Consider the following 23,435-nt stretch of genomic DNA (forward strand, 5'->3'; position numbering starts at 1 on the left):
ATTCACATGCATGGGAAACACACAGATGGGAAAGCAAGCCCGGAGCACCTATGTCCATCACAAACAGACTCTCTGAATTTTAAAGCTATTGGATGATACCTGGATAGATTCAGTGCCACACCTGCCCACCAAGGTGACATGAAGAACTAGATGAAGACCAATGAATACTATCATTGTATTTATATGTTTCTACATATGACCTGAAAAATACTGAGATGCACGTCTGCTACTTCACTTGACACTGAACTATAGAGGTGTTTAATATACTTAAGATAATATGTGGCAAAAGATTAGTTCAATTAATAAAAGGTATGAAAATGAAATGAGTATACCATATAATCCTTTTACATAATTCTGATGTCATGAAGCAAACCAGAACAAATAGCAAAAATTCTCTAGAAGAATTAATGCAGATTAAGTCTTTCATTAAATTGTTTCTTATTGCAATCCTGCTATTATCAAAGGAACCAAGAGATAAGGGGAAATGAAATTTAACTTGTTCCCTTGTTTCCTTCTAAAACTCTTGTGCTCAGTTCAGTTCAGTTGCTCAGTCATGTCTGACTCTTTGAGACCCCATGGATAGCAGAACACCAGGCTTCCTTGTCCATCACCAACTCCCAGAGGTTACTCAAAAATCTTGTGTATCTCCTTTCAAATTCTGAATCACTCCAGAAAAATGACAACGTCCTCATTAACACTATTAAGTTTCTCATAAATCTTATGCCTCAAACAAACATAAAGACTCGAGGTTTAAAGAGATTTTGAAAGAATTATCAAATTTGTCAACTTATTTTTAAGTCAAAGCATGTTATTTCACTCAAATAACATAAGACTCCATCCTGCCTTTAAAGACCACCAGGAGAGAGAATAAGTATCAACCCCAACAGGGCACTCTTTCATATCTAAATAAACACTATAATTTATAGCAAACATTACTTCTTTTTGTCCTAGTCCAGGGGAAGAAAGAGGAGTCCTTATCGCCTCCATCTTTACAGGAACTGCCTAAATCACCTGGCAGTCTGCACCACTCATGTAACAGTCCCAGAACCAGTCAATAGCTTTTAGCAGAGTGTCAATCACATTAACTAAGACTAAGAGATGAACATCCAGAATCAAGCAAATACACAGTCTCTTAGACTAAACTTTACCAACACAGAAATGATAAATGCCTTTATTCTCCCTTATAAACAATCAGAAACATGTGTGCATGCACATGATTACATGACATTACATTATATTACTCCAGGAGTCTCAACTGCAGTGTCCATTGGGCCAGGCAGGATGAAACCAAATAAACATATACTGGTAAATCATGGTAACCTAGATTTACTACCTAAAGTCTACTAACCTAAAGTCTACTTTACTACCTAAAGTCTACTAACCTAAAGTCTACTCTCTTTAGGCCAGGTTTTCATACTGACTGGTTACTGTCATATAGAGATGCACAATCATTTATCAAGTAAAGATGAAAAATCTGGATTTTTATATAACTCTCAACTTTTAAAATCTGAATTAAATTAAAAAATCATGTCAGTCAAATAAAACATACCTTGGGGCTGGATGTGGCTCTCAAGTGCCATAATACAACCTATACCTAAATCATTTCTACAAGTTTCTATTTTATAGGAACCTATAATTTGCATTGGCCCCATCTTAAATGATTAAATTGGGTCATAAAGATAAAATTCAGGCAAAAATACATTTCAGCTACTGCCATAGAAACACTACCCATCTTTTTTGTTCACTTATGAGTCTCTTCATATTTTCCAACTGTCCCCTTTAAACTGTAAAATCAATCTTGTCTCCCTATGTTTCTATTTTAGAATATACACTTTCTTGTTAATTTACTGGTGTTAAAAGTAAATGGTTTTGTTCTAATGCTATGATTATAATTGATTTTATTTATCTGAAGATAACAGATTTCATTGTTTTCAGGCATATTCTGCTTTTATTACAACAACAGCATTCATCAAATTAAAAGCAAGAATTCCAACGGCACGAGAATACTACGGGCTGTCTTCAAACTCTGTTAGTGAAAGAGGTGTTACTCTTTATGACGTCAGAGACAGAACAGCAGCAGCCTGAGAACACCTTCATTGGGAGGAGGTGCGTGTGCTGTTAGTAATGGTTTCTGGAAATACGTACAAAATCTCCACCTTGCACCTGAACGGCAAGAGCTGTGGAACAGGGTGGGAGGGAGGTTCAAGGAGAAGGGGACATATGTATACTTATGGTTGATTTATGCTGTTTTATGGCAGAAACCAACACAGCATTGTAAAGCAATTATCCTCCAATTAAAAATTATTTTTAAAAAAGACCAAACATTTTAACTTATTAATAAAAACAAAGCTGTGGAACAAACATGTACAACAATGAGAGGCAAAGCACACTAGAAACCCAGAGGTTCAACACTCAACAGAGGAGAAGGAAATGATGAAATTCCACACAAGTAACGCACTACTTACTTATTGTTCTTAGTTTCCTTAAGCGCACCCCCTCTTAAATTGCAGAGACAGCACTCCTAGGGCAGAAACAAATGTCACACAATCATTAGAGCCATGTAATAAAAGTCAGCACTATTATCCCCATACAGTCTAGTTTTTTATTTTAAAATTAAAACTATCAGTAACTTCATGAAGGACTATCTCTTAAAAGTTCAAGAAGGGAGAGGAAAAAGAGAGATGGGAAGGTGAGAGACACCCGACAGTGTTCTGGGTGTGTGCATCTCCTGGAGGGAATTGGCATTATCCTAGCACCAAGAACGCCATTGCTGGGCGAACCTGTGACACCAGAAACTGGTGTGTGGAGAGGTAGGTACTAGAACTCTACAACAGAGGCACACACATACAACTCGGTTCCCTTGAGTTCTGGGAATCCATTCCTGTACACGGGATGGCTAAAAAGCAGAGTCGTGGCAGGCTTTGTTCTAATACAGGGATAAGCAGGAAGCTCTTTATAAGAACACTCTTTACAGAAGTATCACTTGGGTCTTTCTGTTGGCAAATAGTGCTGGAAAAATTATTCTGATAAATGCAGGCTTTCCAGAAAAACAGAAAACAGTGCCATAAAATGTATTCCTTTATCTTCCCCACATTAACTTTATATTTTTGGCACTTTAAAAAAATAATTGTATTTATTTATTTATCTTTGGCTGCATTGGGTCTCTATTGTGGCAAGCTAGGGCTACTCTCTAGTTGTGCTGCATGGACTTATTGCTGTGGCTTCTCGTCGCGGAACACGGGTCTAGGGCATGCTGGCTTCAGGAGTTACTGCACATGGGCTCAGTAGCTGCAGCTACTGGGCTCCAGCACACAGGCTCAACAGTCGCGGCACATGGGCTTAACTGCTCTGTGTCATGTGGGATCTTCCTGGACCAGGGATCGAACCCGTGTCACCTGAATTGGGAGGTGGATTTTTTACACTGAGCTACCAGGGAAAGCCCTCTATTTTTGGCATTTTTATGTGTCTTAGATTGGCATATACTTTTCACTCCAAGATGACTCCCTTTACATAATAAAGATATATTTATCACTTCTCATTACAATTTTATGAAAAACTCCATAAGAAAACATGGCCAAAAAGTAATGCAATGCCTTCTGTTGACCTAGAATTTTTAACTAAATATCTAAGCAACTTTTTTATTTTCAACCTCAAGCTTATACTCCCAGTTTACTGCACTAGTATCTTTTTTTCAATAGTTACAGGTTATTTGGTGTTTGTTTGTTTTTTTCCTTCAAGCTGTCTATATAAAATTTCTTTATCTATTCTCCCAGGTGATCTCCTTTAAATGATTTTGACAGCTTTGCCCAAGCCTGTGAAGATTAGATCCCTCTAACTTATCTAATAATAATGGGGTGTCAAACTCTGCAGCATTTATTTTTCTGAGAATAACACCAAAACTACTGAGGAGAATCAACATATCTATAGAACTCTTAATAGGGAGCAAAAAAAAAAAAAAAAAAAAGAAAATACCAGAAATGTTCAATGGTTTTATTTGTCTGGGAAGTCTCTACACATTGATTTGAAATTTCCCTGGTGATTATTAAAGGTTCAGAGTAGCAAAAGCTGCCCTATGGCCATCCATTTGAATCCATCACAAACCCAGCCCAAGAACGTGATGGAGAACATTCTCTAGTGCAAAGCCATATTCCAGGGGCCTTTCAAAGAACTGGTTTTGATGAAACACACAATAAAAGGAAAATTTTACAGTCAAAATATTGAAAATGAAAAATAGAATAATTTTAATTATTCAATAACATCCAAATTATTCAGTAACTATTTCATAAAATGTTTTTAACTTTCAGTATTTTTCCAGTAATTTAACACACTTTCTACAGAGAGAGAATGAAAATAAAAACAAAACACAAGGTCAGATACTTTCATGCAATATAAAAAGATGTGAGTATGAATTGGGAATGTGGGAAAGGAGAGTTGTAGACTGTGAGGAGAACAGACACTGAGAGAATTAGCTATCTGATTAATAAAACTAGTAGTGAGAAGAAGCCTAAAGGGACGAGCTGGCAGAGTTAAAAACAGCAAAGCAGCATGGAGGCTGCTCCATACACCTGATTAGGATCATGATCAGGTACACGTGCTACATAGCACGCCTACAACAGGAGGAACATCCTGTAAAGTGGAACCTGTAGACTCAAGACGTTAAGTGGAGTTGAGAAGACTCTCACCTGCCACAACATGAAACTTGGTTCTTTTGGTACCTCCCGCTCACAAAATCAATGGACAATTCAAAGGCCTTGGTTCACCTAACCTCTTGGCAGCATTCAACATAATTGATTATGCCCGAAACAGTTTCTTCCCGTGGTTTCTATGACCAAACACTCTCCTCATTGTCCCCCATCTCAAGTTGATCCTTAGCTTTCTTTTACAGGCATCTCTTTCATGCTCCTTAAACACTGTACTTTCTGTAGTAGGGCCTATTCACTCCTCTCCATACCTGTTTGCTGGGCATCTGATCCACTACCTTGATTCCCAGAAGGTCACTGACTCAAACATTTAACTTCTGTCATGTCTGACAGTCCACAGGAAGCTCAAACATATGTGCAGGACTGAACTCATGTCTTCTCCCCAAGTCTGTACTCCTTCAGCTTCCCAGCAGTGGCAACAACCAGCCATTCTAGCTCAGGCTGGAAGGTATAATCTTCCTCTCATCTGAGACTTAATCAATTAAATTCTGTAAATCCCACCTTCCATGAGTTTCCCTCTAAACTGAACACACCCTTGGCATTTCAAAGTAAATGCTGATTCCTCAAGGAGGGGTCTCCTAATTCCCTGCTCAGTCACTTCCCTCTTGTTACTCTTGTTCACTATTTATTGAATTCCTTCTGCTGTCCTCACTAAACTGTTAGCTCAGTGAGTGCTGGCAGAAATTTATTAGGTGACTCTTTATAACGACACCCAATAGAGAAAGCACCCTCCATAAGAATTTGTTAAATAAATGAGAAAATACGGCAAAACAGGCAGAGCAAAAATCCTGAAAATCATCAAAGCATCACAAAACTGCAAAGACCATGTTCACATACTGGTGGGAGTACTAAGGAAAGAAAACTTCAGGCTTCAGTGACTTAACATGGAGTTAAGAAACAGTGAGTGATTCGACATAGAGTTATTTTTGCCATGATCTGCTTGAGTAGAAATCGTATTTCTTAGTAAAGGACAAAAAAATCTGAGGCCAAGTAAAGCTATTTTGATCGACATGATATTATATGATACCATGGTTTCTGTTTAATTCACTTAATTTGGAAAAAATAACTAGGAAAGAGTAAAATCATGTCCAGTTACACCATTTTTCTTTTTTTGACTCACTGTTCCTCACATAGGTCAAACAAGCTGGTCTGGTAGAAACACAAAGATGTCAACCTGTCAAGTCATTCATTTGCAAATTAATTTGAACTAGGGCTTCCCTGATAGCTCAGTTGGTAAAGAATCCACCTGCAATTCAGGAAACCCAGGTTCAATTCCTGGGTCGGCAAGATCCACTGGAGAAGGGATAGGCTACCCACTCCAGTATTCTTGGACTTCCCTTGTTGTTCAGCTGGGAAAGAATATGCCTACAACGCAGGAGACCTGGGTTCAATCCCTGGGTTGGGAAGATCCCCTGCAGAAGGGAAAGGCTACTCACTCCAGTATTCTGGCCTAGAGAATTCCAAGAAGAAGAACTGGAGAGAAAAGAAAACTCTCCCATAACCCCAAATCCAGGCAGCTGCTCTAAACCAAAGAGAAATCTCCCATATTTTTAAAAGATGCCAACCCAGCTGTGGAAACCAGACAAATGCTAGAGTCCTTACAGTGCCCAGAAAACAGACACTGTTGAAAGCAAGGTCCTGATCCCACCCTCCAAACACCTGACATCAGAGTGGGCTGAATCAAACAAAAGCTAGAATACAGCTCGGACCCTACTCAAGTATAATCAGGTTGACTTCACCTCTACCCTAAAAACCTGACAAAGGGGCACCCTCTGTCTGGAAATAATATTAACTTCATTCACTACAGACAAAATGTTCACCACACAATCAAAAAGAGTACAAGCTATACTAAAAGGAAGAAAATATAACATGATCAAGAAAGTAATCAATAAAATCAGAAGCAAGACAAACAAGATATTAGAATTATTGGATGGGGTTGAAAAAGAGTCAGACACAACTTAGCAACTAAACAGCAGCAACAAAGAGAAAATAACAACCTATTCAATTTACTCATAATTTGATTCCAAGAAGAAGAGGGAAACGATAAAAGATGAAAAAATATATGTACTTGTAGAGATAATGGCAGAGAACTTTCCAAAGCTGATAAAAGGCATCCACAGAATCAAGATGCCTAGCAAACTGCAAGCAGATGAATACAAAGGAAACATACCTAAATACTTAACAGTCAAAACTCTGAAAACCAAATATGAAGAACATATCTTAAAAGTAGAAGAAAAAAAAGACATATTCAGTAAACAAGTATATGAATTCCACCTGAAATCCAACCAGAAACATTGGCAGCAAATGGCAATGAAACAATATCCATAAAATATTGAAAGAAAAAAGCTGGCAAACTAGAATTCTATTTCCAGGGAAAATATCCTTTAAAAATAATCTCATAGAGACAAAAATCTAAGAGAATTTGTCTCCTAAGAACCCACACTATACAACTTCTAAAAAAAAAAAATCTTCCAAATGAAGGAAAATGACACCAGGCTGAATCAGGAGTGGCAGGAAGGAATGAAGAACACCTAAAATAGGTTAGTATAAAATAAATTGATTTACAGACTTATACTCAAAAACAGAACTAGTAAAAGAAATTGTAGGCAAAAAATATTGATGAATTTAGGATAAATGGCTTGTTCACATAACATTTAAAAAAACAAAAGGCAGGTAGAAGAGATAAATTTTGACTGTATCAAAGTTTTAAAATTCTAAAGGATAAAATACTAAATAGACATAAAACAATTTAAAAATTTCCAATATAAAACAAAGATTATTATTAAAAAATAATTTTTAAAAATATACACTTTTGAAAAACAGGCAAAAGATTCAAAGAATATTCACTGCCAATACACAAAAGATACCCAATTTCAAGAATAAAGGAAATGAAAAATGAAATAATGAGCACTGGCCTCAGATTTTTAAATCAGGAAATCTATAGTTTTGGGGGTATGTGAGTTATAACAGTGGCTTTGGACAATAATCTGGCATTATCAATCAAAATTTTAAATGCACATAAATTACAACAAGCAAGCTACCTTCTTGGAATCTACCTCAGGTAAACAATTATATCTATGCAGAAGTAGGAATGTACAATGACTATTATTTCATTTCTGTTCATAATAGAGAAAACAGTTGCCTCTGGGAGAAGCTGGAATGGTAAGTTACTTAAGATTTATTTGTAATGTCTGAATTTTTTAATTAGCTTCAGGTTTAAAATTTAAAAGTGATGAACAACATATGGCAAATCCAACAATTAGTTATTAAAAATTATACAATGTAATATTAAATGAAAACACTAAGATATTAAATAAACTGTGACACCATTTGGATCTCTCAAGAACAACAAAATACAATATTAGTTTATGCACAGAAAATATCTGAAAGGCTGAATGACAAACAGTATGGGTAGTTTTCTATTAACAGTGAGATTTGAGAATTTGAGAGTGATGGGAACGGGAAACTTTCCTAACAATATTTACTACTTTTACACTAAAAAAAAAGAAGAAGAAAAAGAAAACCCACAGACACACAAAGAAATTAAAACTTTTTCCATCAAATATGTAATTTAAAATTCCTTACATTTTTTTTACTTAAATGAATATTTTAAATGGGCATCTATGATTTCTGCTAGTCTTTTAGTGTACCCGAACTTCTTTCCAACCTAACCTGGAAAGAGACTAAAATTGTTTAGCCTTGCAGAACAAAATAAATAAATATAACTCCACGGTGAATGCTCATTGCCAGCCCTGTTTTATCTAATGTTTATGAGCATGGCTTTTCTAGGAACAATAACACCCATTGTAAAATGACTCACTATTATAAAGATACAGGTATAGTGCTAGTCAACTAATGTTTCCTAAAACAAAACCAAAAAATGCTGAAATTTCTGTTACATTTTACTCCAATAGTGGCTGCTCCTCCTATCTCCCAAGCACAGCACTGAAGGAGCGATCCTGATGTGTACCCCACCCCACAGCAGTTAAAAGCTGGATGAAAAAGTATAACTTCAGATCATACTATGATGCTGCACCTTTCCTGCTTAGATCCTTGTCCCTCACTTAATACCATTCACAAAATTCCCTTTTAGCAATACCAAGGTACTTTTAAATTTTGGTTTCATAAAAAAAAATCACCACTGAGATGAACAGAGAGTACATCAATTTACAACATGGAGTGGTTTCTGTACAGCTCAGTTATTAAACCATGAAAAAGAGTGTTTATAATCAAAGTGCTGACACAACATTAACAACAATGGTGGGAAGGGCACTGTTAGAATATGACTATCACGATTGTTCATTATTTGTCCTAGAGGGAAATCATGTTCCAATGGCTCTTCTATAAAACATCAGTTAAAGAAATGCCAATACAAACATTCTCAAGCTGCCTCGTAAGGAACTCTCATTTTAGCTGACATATCCGTAAGTGACACTAAAGCCAATTTTCAGTGCTATAGAAAAATTACAAGGTTGAAGTACCTCCCCACACCCTTATTTATCTGACATGTTCATAACAGAAGTGCAAAACCATAAAATAGGGCTGTCTAAGCTGGGAAAACAAAGAGTAATTAATCACATTAACGGAAAACTAGCTTACAAAATGCTGATCAACAAAACATGGAAGAACCATTTCGGAAGATGGGGCTCATTTATGAGGGTTGGAGAGAGGTTGGAATCTCATGTTAGGACAGGGCTGGCATGAATTCTGAGTGATTAGGAAATTGAATAAATGAAAAACTTTCTTGCAGTAATCTTCTGAAAGGAAATTTCACAGGCTCCAATGAATTTTATATAAGCAAATGAGTTCCCTAACTTAGATGCTCACACCTAATTTGTATTATAAGTGAAAACATAATCAGCAAATATTGGTTAATCACCATGTTATGTCCTAGACACTGGGCAAAAGCTATGAAAGATACACTCTGGCTGGAAGAGCAGACACACTAAATCAGTAGATCATTTATATGGTAGAGGATGTTAAGCATCATGAGAGTGGGCCATGGAGTTCTCTATGGAAGGTGTTGGCAGCAGATGGCCTTTTCTAATAGGAAAGGTTGTCAGTAAGTAACAGGAAGAAAATCTGATAAAGCTACATGGTGCTCAGTCGCTCAGTCATATCTGACTCTGTGATCCCATGAACTGTAGCCTGCCAGGCTCCTCTGTCCATGGAATTTTCCAGGCAAAAATAGCACAGCAGGTTGTCATTTCCTCCTCCAGGGGATCTTTCTGACTCAGGGATTGAATCCGCATCTCTTGCATCTTCTGCACTGGCAGGCGAATTCTTTACCATTGCACCACCTAGGAAGCCCTTCATAAAGCTTCACAGGCCTTGAAAAAAGGCAATAGCTTGAAGCCACTGGACAGTCTGAGTACACCAAGGACATAACCTGACTTACATGTTAACCGTTAAATGTTAATATGTTAAATGCTAACTTACATGTTAAATCCCAATTGCTGTGTTGACAGTAGACAATAGTGGTTCAAGGGTAGAAGTGAGAAGAGAAGCTAGCAGATTACCACCATATCCAGGAAAGAGTTAATGAGTAGATTAAGTTTGCATTATGTCAGCTGAGGTGACTAAGAAGTGGCCAGGATTCAAGATTCATTTTAGAAGTAAACAAGATAGGATTTACTTTCAGACAGATGTGGAGTATGAGAAAAAGAAAGCATCAAGTCTAATTCTATCAAGTTTTTGGCCTCAGCAGCTAGAAGGCCTGGAAATAAGGAAGGCTATAGAAGAAGATTTGGAATTCAGTTCAGGACAGGGTGAATTTGAGCTGATGGACATGTAACAGGAGATGCTGTCATAAAGCAGGCCACGTAGATGAGACTGAGATGGACATAGGAATGTCCAAGCCACCAATGACTAGATGCTGTTTACAACTATTAAAGCAACTATGAGATGGGATGAGATGACAAGTTGGATTAGTATGGAAAAGAAGCCCATATTTTGAACTCTGGGGAGTGAGAGGAAGTGGCCAGTGATTACAAAAAGCAGGAGGGCAGAGTCCTACAGGTCAACTGAAGACTGCTTCAAACAGGAAGCAGTGGTCAACAGAAGTGTCGAAGGAAACACAGGGCAAAACCTATGACTGAAATAAATTTAAGAAAGAAGTCGGGGAGAAGAAGTGGAGAGAGTGAATAAAGATAAGCCTTTCAGTAGTTTTACTATATTTACAGAGGCATGGAGAAATAGGGTAGAGCTAGTAGGAAGAAAGAGAGGGTTTTTTGGTTTACTTGAAGATGGAAGAAATAACAGCCTGTGTGGATGATACTGAGAATCATCTGGAAAAGAGATGTGGGCGAGAAAGGGATGAATTACTGGAATGACGATCCTGTGTATAAAAGAGGGGATGGTGTTAGAGAGAAGCAGAGATATTATAGATATGAAGCAGGTTGAAACCTTAAGGTCTCTACTGCTGTCTTCCCATTTCTCTGTGAATATGGAAAGACTTGATGAGGTGAGGGTGAGGATGGGGGAAATATGAAGATATGAACCAGTCAGCCAAGAGAGGGGTAGAGAGAATGATGAGAATGCAACATGAATTATCCACACCAGTGAAGACCTACCTCCAATTGCAACTGAAAGCAAGAGCTACTGCACATTGGGTGTTTCTCCACAGCCATTCAGCTACGGGGTGCGGGCACGGAGTAGAGCTGGATTTGCCAGGGTGGAGGTATGCCAAGGTAGAGTAACAACGTCAGAGAGAGGCAAGGGAGCTGAGAGTATGTACAAAGAAACACAGCAGCTTAAACGGGAGTAACGACAAGATGGGAGGAAGAGACTGTGGAAAGCTGGGAGCTTCACTGAATCGCATTGTCACAGTGAGGTGCAAGGATTGCTGGAGGCCCAGAACCAGAGGGTGTGGGCTAGAGACACAGAAGGTAGTCAGAGAAAGCTGACACTGAAAATAAAACATACCTAGTGGAATGCCAAACAGTTAAGTGTTTCAAAAGGTTGTCAGAACGGGGTGAATTTGAGTTTAAATTTGAATTTGAATTATACACCCTTTAGTCCTCTATTCCTGCAATAACAAACTACCTCAAACGCAATGACTTATAACAACACAAAGTTCAGTAGGTCAGAATTCCAAACTGGGTCTCACTGGGCTAAAATCAAGGTGTCAGCCAGGTCACTCCCTTCTGGAAGCTCTCGGGGAGAATCCATTTCTTTGCCCTCTCCAGCTTTAAGGGGAGCCTGTGTGCCTGCTCCTTGGCCCTCCTCCTCTACCCCCAAAGCCAGCCAGAGCAGGTCAAGCACATCTCACATCGCATCACTCTGCCCTTTTCTGTCCCCCTCTTCCTCAGTTACAGGACCCTTCTGACTACAATGCATGCACCCAGGTAAACAGAATAATACCCTTTTCATGCAATGTAACATACAGGACCCAGGGATTAGGATGTGGACATGCTGGGAGGTGACAGGGATCTCACTACACTTTAACTATTAAAATACAAGCATATAGCCATTTGTACAAAAGGACAATTACGGAAGAACAGGATATCATACTCTACGTTTCAAATTACACCCCTTCCACCCTTTTTCTTTCTGATGCCATTCCTTACCGCAGTGTAAAAATTACCTTGAAGTTTGCAGAGCACCTATCTGATAGAAGACCAGGCACACAATGGTGCCATGTTAGGAAGAAGTACTCCGATAATTTAAGACTGGCCAAAGTAATCTACATGGAACTTCACGGTATGTACATAATAGTATTTCCAGGATCCTGAGCAAAAGTACTTAAAATTATACAACACTTGGCTTTCAAGTAAAAATCCAGTTGGTTTATTCTTTCTTCCCACCATGACCTTCAGTAACAAATAGCAAAATACATGATTCCTTCATCCTGACACTGGACTAGTTTTTGCCATTCATGAGAAATGCGTGCAAGGCATTTTTCCCACTCCACGCTTCCTGAGGATCTCTTTCCTCATTGCTAAGGAGACGCACCGTGCAGCCCAGTGACCTCGGGGCATGCACATCCTGGTGTGCAGAACAGTATGCTATGCTCCCCATAATGTCAGTCATTATTCTTCTTGACTTCACTTGTGCTCTCTGGTTGAAGCACTTAAGATTAATGAGGCATTTGTTCTCAATCAAGAAGCTATTTATGAATATAGTTCCAGTTACAATAAGCTATGTAGACTTCTCTTTCTTTCTCTGAAGTACCAGCAGGGTTGGGGGGTGGGGAGGGTTGGTAGGGAGGGACGGTGTCGACTGAGCAAAAGGGAGAAGAATGAACAGGAGGGGAAAAAAAAGATTGTTACTGTTTTAGCCTATAAGCAGTCCGTAACACAGAGTCGGACATGACTGCAGCGACTTAGCATGCATGCATTGGAGAAGGAAATGGCAATCCACTCCAGTATTCTTGCCTGGAGAATCCTGGGGATGGAGGAGCCTGGTGGGCTGCCGTCTATGGGCTTGCACAGAGTTGGACACGACTGAAGCGACTTAGCAGCAGCAGCAGCAACAGAAAAGCCTCCACATCATAACTAGGCTGTCAAGAAAATTGATATCCTCCAACGTGCTGGTCTGTTTCGTTAAAGTAAAGTAATTATTACCACTCTGGCCTTTGTGCACCAAGGTTTAAGTCTGCAGCTGTTCAGAATAATCTGCCTCCCTCAGAGGCAGAAGGTGATTCTGAACTCAAACATGTTAGCTTGAATGTGAGATGTGGTCTGGCCAGCAGCTTCCAGAGATACCTCACAAGCAAACACTTGGCTACACAGAGCCATGGTCTCTAACAAGAACATGGTCTTCCTTTTCTTTTTCTTTTCTTTACTTCACTGTTTTTATTATGTGTAAGGATCAAAGATAGCCTCTCACCACGTGGTCTTGACAGTAGTCCATGAAATGAAAAAATAAAAATAAAAAAAGCATAAAACACATCACAGGGTGCAGGAGTGTTGCCATGACCTCTCAAGGCCATAAAGCCAATACGATCTAAAAATCAGTGGCTCCAATCTACAAAGCTACTTCAGAGCTCTTTGTTAAATAAAAATGTCAACTCGGTTGTCAGTTGGGAAACTAGATCCAGGAGATCATTCAACTCTGGAAAATGTCCTCCAGGCAGAAACCAGAGTCGATATGAAAAAGTAAGGGCACTTCTCTGCTCAACTGCCCAGTAACACTAATTATTCCATACTAAGTATATGACCAAATAAATACACTATTAGTGTTGACTTTATTTTCAAAGTAAACAAATTGAAATCATTCAAATACATGGTTCAAAATTAGGTCAGTTACTCAGCCTTCTTTCCACTCTAAAAACAAGCAACTGAGGAAAAACAAAAAGCAAAAAAGGTTCTGGGCCTGGGAATCTAGAGGCATGAGTACCACTATGAGTCTGGACTCTCTTACCATACAGAATGGAGAGCCTGGGCAAAGGACTTACTCTCTCAAACCCCTGGCTTAGTATCTGTAAAATGAGACTTCTGAGATAGATGAAGAAATGTATAGTCTCTGTCAGCATGAAATTTTTTGGAAGCTAGGAAAGTTGGAAGCTAGTATCTTTGCTACTTAGAGTAGATTACATTTAAATCAACAACTATTCTGAATTTGTAAGTCAAAAATTTTTAAATGGAACTATTTTTTTTTTAAACACAAGATTTCTAAGAGCCAAATGATTGGCAATTCTAACATCTATTATCAGTACCACCGTTTTTTCTTTTTTTGGCAGTGCTATGTGGCATGTGGGATCTTAGTTCCCCAACCAGGGATTGAACCCATGTTCCCTGCATTGGGAGCATGGAGTCAATCACTGGACTGCCAGGTTAAGTTCCTATAACACTAATCTTATCTAAGGAGTTGGAGAGGAGAAATAATGGTTGTATTATGGAATATGGTAAGATAATTCTCAACTACATATATTTTCTTTAATGATCACTACCCTAAGAGAACTCCCATGTCAGAAAGAGAAGAGAAAGTACTGCCTTCAGATTTAACAGGGGGACTTCATGGGTCCCAAAGATGAGTTACCAACTTTCCAAGAAGTTAATCATTTTTACCTGAGCCTTAATAGTTGAGATTTAAGACTATGGTATATTCCAAGAATAAGAGCTCAGATAAATAAATCCTTTTGAACAAGTGAAACAGACTTTTTTAGTTCACAAGCTTTAGTAACATTATGGGGGTGGGTGGTTTAAAGACCACTACCTCAGGTACTTCCACATTTTAACTTTGTGATTATGACTCATAAAGAGAAAACACTTCACTTTCTTTCAAAAGTCAAAACAATAGCTATGTCTAAGCCTTGGAGGGCATGAATGGCAACCATTACTCAATCTATAGATGCCACTTATTTACAATCAAGCAATAAGAATAAATAAACAGACACTAAAATGTTTTTAATCACTGTAATTGCATATTCCATTCTTTGTAAGAGGAAAGAAAATGCTAATACCAAATGATCATCAAGGTACAGTTTGCTCATATCTTTTAGTTTATTAAAAAAACAAATAAACAAATAAGCAAAATAAAGAGAATAGATATGTGACCAAGGTGAAAACTTATATATTTACTTTTTGATTTCTTAAAACAATTTTGAAGAAAAAAAAGCAGAATGCTATCTAAGCTTGTTATAATATATAATGCAACTTTGTTATTGTACAGAGAATAATAAATGCTCTTAAATAATAAATGTGTGACAAGAATACACAGAAATACTGTACAAGGAGGTCTTAATGACCCGGATAACTATGATGGTGTGATCACTCACCTAGAGCCAGACATCCTGGTGGGTGAAGTCAAGTGAGCCTTAGGAAGCACTGCCACGAACAAAGCTAGTGAATGCCAGATGAGCTATTTCAAATCCTAAAAAATGATGCCGCTGAAGTGCTGCACTCAATGTGCCAGCAAATTTGGAAACTCAGCAGTGACCATAGCACTGGAAAAGGTCAGATTTCATTCCAATCCCAAGAAGGGCAAGACCAAAGAATATTCAGTCTGCCGTACAATAGAGGTCATTTCACATGTTATCAAGGTAATGCTCAAAATCCTTCAAGCTAGGCTTCAACAAGATGTGAACCAAGAACTTTCAGATGTACAAGCTTGATTTAGAAAAGGCAGAGGAACCAGAGATCAAATTACCAACATCCACTGGATCACAGAAAAAGTAAGGGAATTTCAGAAAAACATCTACTTCTGCTTCACTGACTACAGTAAAGCTTTTGACTGTGTGGATTACAATAATCTATGGAAAATTCTTAAAGAGATAGGTATAACAGACCACCTTACCTGTCTCCTGAGAAATCTGTATACAGATCAAGAAGCAATAGTTAGAACCAGACATGGAACAAAAGACTGGTTCAAAATTGGGAAAGGAGTACATCAAGGCTGTATATTGTCACCTGCTTATTTAATTTATATGCAGAGTACATCAAGCAAAATTCTGGGCTGGATGAAGCACAAGCTGGAGTCAAGATTGCATGACAAAAGTCCATGTAGTCAAAGCTATGGTTTTTCCATTGGTCATGTACCGAGTTAAGAGTTAGACCATAAAGAAAACTGAGCACCGAAGAACTGATGCTTTTGAACTGTGGTGTTGGAGAGGACTCTTGAGGGTCCTTTGGACAGCAAGGAGATCAAACCAGCCCATGCTAAAGGATATTATCGGATATTCATTGGAAGGGCTGATGCTGAAGCTGAAGTTCCAGTACCTTAGCCACCTGATGCAAAGAGCCAACTCACTGAAAAAGACCCTGATGCTGGGAAGGATTGAGGGCAGGAGGAGAAGGAGGTGACAGAGGATGAGATGGTTGGATGACATCACTGACTCAATGGACATGAGTTTGAGCAAACGCCAGGAGACACTGAAGGACAGGGAAGCCCAGAGTACATCCTAGATAGTGAAGCCCTAATTATATGGGGTTGCAAAGAGTTGGACGTGACTAAACGACTAAACAACAACAGCAACCTAGTTTACTATTACATTATACAGAATTTTTTAAGTGTTTTTTTTAACTTTTTCATTTCAAAATCTACCTTTTCATAGCACGACAGTAACTATTCAAGAATATAACATGCAACTGTGTATTCTGCTATATTACATTCAAATAAAAATATTTAAACAAATTCTTCTAAATTATGAGTAAAGGGATATATTGAAATAAAAAGAAATCCAGAAGATAATGCATAATATGCATTATCCAGAAGATAATGCATATTGCATAATCCAGATAAAGTTACAGTAAGGCTTTGAAGTCACGTTTTTAAAAAAATGAAAGTTTCCTTGAGCATATAAAAATTACACTGATCCAGCCAATAGTTACCAATGTCACTTTTACTCCTGTACTTTCCTGTAACTCATCACCTCTGACCAGGTTAAGAAGTACAGAAATAAATTTAGATTTCATGAAGGTGCCCAATTCTTAAGGAAAACTAATTAAAGCAAAATGAAATACAAAACAACACAGAATCAAAGGATTTCAGGGTCAGAAGAGGCCTTAGATAGTCGTCTCTAATCGAACCTTCTCATTACATTGCTTTTAAATCTTCCTCTAATTAAGATTTTAGATTACAGGTATGTGAGTTACTATGTCTACCCTGCCTTGCCCTGCAAGAATTATATAAGGTAATTTAAAAAGCTCCCTAGTAAGACATAGCACAAAAGACACTGGAAGTTTTCACTAACATTGAAAAACTACAGCACCGGCTTAAAGCTACCATGGACAGAAGATTGACAACTCATGATTTGTAGTCATAAACCTGAGTATGACACAGCTTTCCATGATACAAATTACCAATCTTCCCATGCAATTTCCACTCCCATTTACACCACTGAAACAAAACCTCACTCTCCCCCTAGCTCAAAAGAAACATCCAAATTTCCTGGAGAGAAACAACCATCAAAGAGCTACACTATCCCTAAAGTTTAACATCTTAACCTGCTTATGTTTTGTTCTTTAGAATTCAATAATATAAATCCTTTAGAAGATAGCATAGAAAATCCTTCTGTGATTATTAGCATACTACCTCTTAATACTCTACAGAGTATTAAGCACATAATTTATTACTAAATACTAAAAGTATTCAGATTATCAGTTCAATCCATACATTTAACTAACATCTTCCTTCATAATTAGAAGTGAAGCTCTAACACAGAGTTCAGGTATTTCACAGAAATACTCAGAATTAAAAACAATTTTTCAAAGTAGGAATAAAGAAGAAAATGGCGGGGGGGGGGGGGCGGTAAAACTTGAAAGAAAGCAATACATAGTCAGCATTTTTACAGTGCGAATATTATGTTCTTAATTAGCAGTAACTTAGTTATTATAAAAGGGAAACTGATAAACAGATTAGACATAAACTCTAGTAATTTAGGTCAAAAGTAATTAGATACAAATTAAGACTCAAAATAACTAGAAACACATTCCAGAATCAGAGTGTTGACATTCAACACCTAAAAACAGAACTCGGTAATGTTTAGAATATGCTCTAAAGTGTTACTATAATGAAGGAGAACAAACTGCTCCAAAATGAATCACATAGGCACAAAAGAGCTAGAAACAAAACAGAGCTGAAAATAAAATATTCTAATAAAGCTGGGTTATAAGCTTAACATTATTACATAAATGCATATACAGCTTTCACACAGGTCTGTCTATTTATCTGAGCAGTGCTGAAATAAGACAAACAGGCACAGAGCAATGATATTTAATTATAACTATGAGAGCTATAACCTTATATCACAAAAGACAGGTATTTGGGGAATTTCTTAACTGTTTCATTTCATTTCACTTGAATTTGGGCACAGAGCCAGGATTCTAGAATCCAAGTTAGGGTGTAATTCAAAATTTGTAAGTCATCTCTTTCTCTACTACATACAGTTAAGACTTTTGTTTTTCATTTTAATTGATATAAGTGGATAAAGTAAAAAAAAAAGTAGCAAAATCAAATACACTGAGGACTAAACCAAGACATCTGGAAATGGTGAGAATACTAAAGGTCACAGATAAAGGCTCTATAAGTTCAGAAATGATCCAACACTACACCAGGTATTAGGAATATTATAGAAAAATGAGACGAAGTTCTGGTCTTCAGTTACTGAAAAGCTAGCAGGGCACTTTGGCCCACAGTGACTTCCACTCCTTAGAACTGATAAATAAAAAGACAGCTGGTCTGTGAACACTGATTCCAGCCTTGTGCACATCGGCAACTACCAAGCCCAACTACCTGTTAATGTATGACTTCAGTTAGTTAGCTAACTATTCATTTATTTATGGCCTGGATTTGCTGAAATAAACCTTATGATGTCTTTACTTCAAAAATGTAAATAATTGATACTTACTTATATGATATAGTTACTATTATAGTTTCCCTCTTTTTTCCTGTTTTATTGATATATAATTGACTTATTGTATAAGTTTAAGTTGTACAATGTGATAACATGATATATCTCTATATTGAGAAATCATCACCATAATAAGGTTAGTTAACACATCCATCACCTCACATTAAATACCTTGTGTGTGTGTGTGTGTGTGTGTGTGTGTGTGTGTGTGTGTGTGTGTGTGTGTTAAGAACATTTAAGATCTACTTTCTTGGCAACTTTCAAGTATCTACTGCTGCTGCTAAGTCACTTCAGTCGTGTCCAACTCTGTGCGATCCCATAGACGGCAGCCCACCAGGATCCCCCTCCCCTGGGATGCTCCAGGCAAGTACACTTGAGTGGGTTGCCATTTCCTTCACCAATGCATGAAAGTGAAAAGTGAAAGTGAAGTCGCTCAGTCATGTCTGACTCTTAGCGACCCCATGGACTGCAGCCCACCAGGCTCCTCCGTCCATGGGATTTTCCAGGCAAGGGTACTGGAGTGGGGTGCCATTGTCTTCTCCGAAAGTATCTATTAAAGCACTGTTAACTATTGTCACCATGCTGTACTTACACCCTCAGAATGTATTTGTAACTGAAGTGTGTACTCTTTGACACCTTCACTCATTTCCCTCATTCCCCCAGCCCATGGCAATTACCAATCTATGATCTGTATCTATGAGTTCAGGTTTGTATTTCTGTTGTTGTTGCTTTGCTTTTGTTTTTTTTTTCTTCCACATGTAAATGAAAGCATACAGTATTTGTTTTATTCTGCTTACTCCACTTAGTGTAACACCCTCCAGGTTCACCCAAATTGTAACAAGAGAATTTCCTTCTTTTTTTAATGGCTGAATAATCACTGTACATATGTGTGCATGTGTGAATGTGTTCGTGTGTGTTTTTATCCATTTACCCATCAATAGGTGCTCTTTTTAATCTTTTTTATTTTTTATTCTTTAAAAAATAGAACTACTGCATATGATTCTCACACACACCTTATGAAAATAAATATAAGGTGTTTCAGGTACCCTCTTCTTACCTGTAAGATTTTCAAAGCAATAATCATTAAAGGAAATATAATTAACTGAAACAATTACATTTGTTGTATAAACATATATCTCAAGAAAAATATGCTACTGGAGTCTTCTGTATTCATGATGAACAAGCCTTACTTTCACAAACAATGTTTAAGACAGAAAATCCCAGGAAATAGTCAGTAATCAGAGTTAGTGAAATAAAAGCCAGCAGTGAAATATCATTTGACTTCAGCCGCACTACTAAGATTCCCATTAGGTTCTTAAAAGCTTCCATGCAAAAGGAGGTCCAGGGCTCCTCTGGAACCTAAAACTGACAATATGAGATTGATTCCTAAGAAGACAAGTCTAAGTGTACTTCCCAAATGCAACCATTCCAGCCACAAAATCCAAAGAATCATACTTAAGTGCTTAGTAAAATATAAATATTGCAACACTTGATGCCATACTGAACAAGGGTGTTAAAGCCAAAATATTTACTGAATAAGGGTGTTAGAGCCAAAATATTATCAGTTACTTCGCTCCAATGCTTAAAATGAAATTCAATTATTTCTCAAGAGAAAAATTTAGAAACAGAGCTTCATGGACAAAGTTCACTCAAAACGGATAAACTGAAAAATAATAACTGGACCATTGTGAATTTAGATCATTTCCAATTAGAGCTAAGAAATTATGTAGGTCTAAAAAAATCAATGCAAAGTTGTATTCAAGCGCTCCTGTCTTTATCGCACATTGAGAGAGATTTACATGGTGTCAATATTAAAATACAAAAGGTACACTGTATTTTCTCAGGGCACAGAGAGGTTAAGATTAATAGAAAGATGTTTTAAATCAACAGAGAATGATTAATCTAAGTATTTCCTCCTGAAGAGATTCTAAAGGAAAACGACATAATTGATAAGAAGCAGCCTTGGAATCAGGGTGGCTGACCAAGGCCTAGCCCTGGCTCTGCCATGCAAAGGACAATGGTACCGTGAGGTGACAGTACTGCTCCGTGTAAGCATGGGAGCCAAGCAGTAACTGCGGATGCAACAGAGAATTCTTCATGCCTTGGTGAACTGAATTAGAGTAGCTCTAAATTCTAAATCTAGTCTTCCCTGGTGGCTCAGAGGTTAAGCATCTGCTTGCAATGCAGGAGACCCAGGTTCAATCCCTGAGTTGGGAAGACCCCCTGGAGAAGGAAATGGCAACCCACTCCAGTATTCTTGCCTGGAGAATCCCATGGAGGGAGAAGCCTGGTAGGCTACAGTCCCGGCTGCGACGGACCGCGCCGAAGCGCGCCGGCTGCGACGGACCGCGCCGAAGCGCGCCGGCTGCGACGGACCGCGCCGAAGCGCGCCGGCTGCGACGGACCGCGCCGAAGCGCGCCGGCTGCGACGGACCGCGCCGAAGCGCGCCGGCTGCGACGGACCGCGCCGAAGCGCGCCGGCTGCGACGGACCGCGCCGAAGCGCGCCGGCTGCGACGGACCGCGCCGAAGCGCGCCGGCTGCGACGGACCGCGCCGAAGCGCGCCGGCTGCGACGGACCGCGCCGAAGCGCGCCGGCTGCGACGGACCGCGCCGAAGCGCGCCGGCTGCGACGGACCGCGCCGAAGCGTGGCCGTGAGGAGCTACCCCTTGCCCAAAGTCAGGGGTAGCGACCGAGAGCACCAGGCTGCGACAGCGCAGCAGCGGCGGCCTAGAGGAGCTTCCCCACGCCCGAGGTCAGGGGCGGCGGCCGAGAGGAACTACCCCACCCCGGAGGTCAGGGGCCCCGCCCAAGAGGAGCTACCCCACCTCCAAGGAGCGGCTGCTGCAGGGGCTCAGGAGGGCCAAGAGGAGCTACTCCACGTTCATGGTCAGGAGGGGCGGCTATGAGAAGATACACCTCGTCCAAAGTAAGGAGCAGAAAGAGGCATGCGAGAGGGCATCAGAGGGCAGACACACTAAAACCATAATCACAGAAAACTAGCCAACTTGATCACAGGACCACAGTCTTGTCTAACTCAATTAAACTAAGCCATGCCGTGTGGGGCCACTCAAGATGGTCGGATCATGATGGAGAGGTCTGACAGAATGTGAGAGGTCTGGAGAAGGGTATGGCAAACCACTTCAGTATTCTTGTGTTGAGAACCCCATGAACAGTAGGAGAAGGGAAAATTATAGGATACTGAAAGAGAAACTCCCCAGGTCGGTAGGTGCCCAATATGCTACTGGAGATCAGTGGAGAAATAACTCCAGAAAGAATGAAGGGATGGAGCCAAAGCAAAAACAATACCCAGTGGTGGATGGGACTGGTGATAGAAGCAAGGCCCGATGCTGTAAAGAGCAATATTGCATAGGAACCTGGAATGTTAGGTCCATGAATCAAGGCAAATTGGAAATGGTCAAACAGGAGATGGCAACAGTGAATGTCGACATTCTAGGAATCAGCAAACTAAAATGGACTGGAATGGGTGAATTTAACTCAGATGACCACTATATCTACTACTGTGGGCAGGAATCCCTTAGAAGAAATGGAGTAGCCATCATGGTCAACAAAAGAGTCCGAAATGCAGTACTTGGATGCAATCTCAAAAACGACAGAATGATCTCTGTTCGTTTCCAAGGCAAACCATTCAATATCATGGTAATCCAAGCCTATGCCCCAACGAGTAACACTGAAGAAGCCGAAGTTGAACGGTTCTATGAAGACCTACAAGACCTTTTAAACTAACACCCAAAAAAGATGTCCTTTTCATTATAGGGGACTGGAATGCAAAAGTAGGAAGTCAAGAAACACCTGGAGTAACAGGCAAATTTGGTCTTGGAGTACAGAATGAAGCAGGGTAAAGGCTAATACAGTTTTGCCAAGAGAACGCACTGGTCATAGCAAACACCCTCTTCCAACAACACAAGAGAAGACTCTACACATGGACATCACCAGATGGCCAACACCAAAATCAGACTGATTATATTCTTTGCAGCCAAAGGCGGAGAAACTCTATACAGTCAGCAAAAACAAGATATGGAGCTGACTGTGGCTCAGATCATGAACTCCTTATTGCCAAATTCAGACTTAAACTGAAGAGAGTAGGGATAACCACTAGACCATTCAGGTATGACCTAAATGAAATACCTTATGATTATACAGTGGAAGTGAGAAATAGATTTAACGGACTAGATCTGATAGAGAGCCTGATGAACTATGGACAGAGGTTCGTGACATTGTACAGGAGACAGGGACCAAGACCATCCCCATGGAAAAGAAATGGAAAAAAGGCAAAATGGTTGTCTGAGGAGGCCTTACAAATAGCTGTGAAAAGAAGGGAAGCAAAAAGCAAAGGAGAAAATGAAAGATATTCCCATTTGAATGCAGAGTTCCAAAGAATAGCCAGGAGAGAGAAGAAAGCCTTCCTCAGCGAGCAATGC

The 23,435-nt window shown here is 39.1% G+C and overlaps 1 protein-coding gene across 2 annotated transcripts in view; it reads right to left on the reverse strand.

The window, feature by feature from the left end:
- The window catches only part of KDM4C (lysine demethylase 4C), a 393,685-nt gene that overhangs the window by 125,016 nt on the left and 245,234 nt on the right, over positions 1-23,435 (reverse strand). For both annotated transcript variants that reach the window (XM_061132707.1, XM_061132708.1), the window contains one exon: positions 2,466-2,521. In XM_061132707.1, coding sequence (XP_060988690.1) covers positions 2,466-2,521 — 56 coding nt within the window. The remainder of the gene's footprint in view (positions 1-2,465; positions 2,522-23,435) is intronic.

The sequence above is a fragment of the Dama dama genome, chromosome 29 (genome assembly GCF_033118175.1).
Source record: "Dama dama isolate Ldn47 chromosome 29, ASM3311817v1, whole genome shotgun sequence".
Classification (NCBI taxonomy): domain Eukaryota; kingdom Metazoa; phylum Chordata; class Mammalia; order Artiodactyla; family Cervidae; genus Dama; species Dama dama.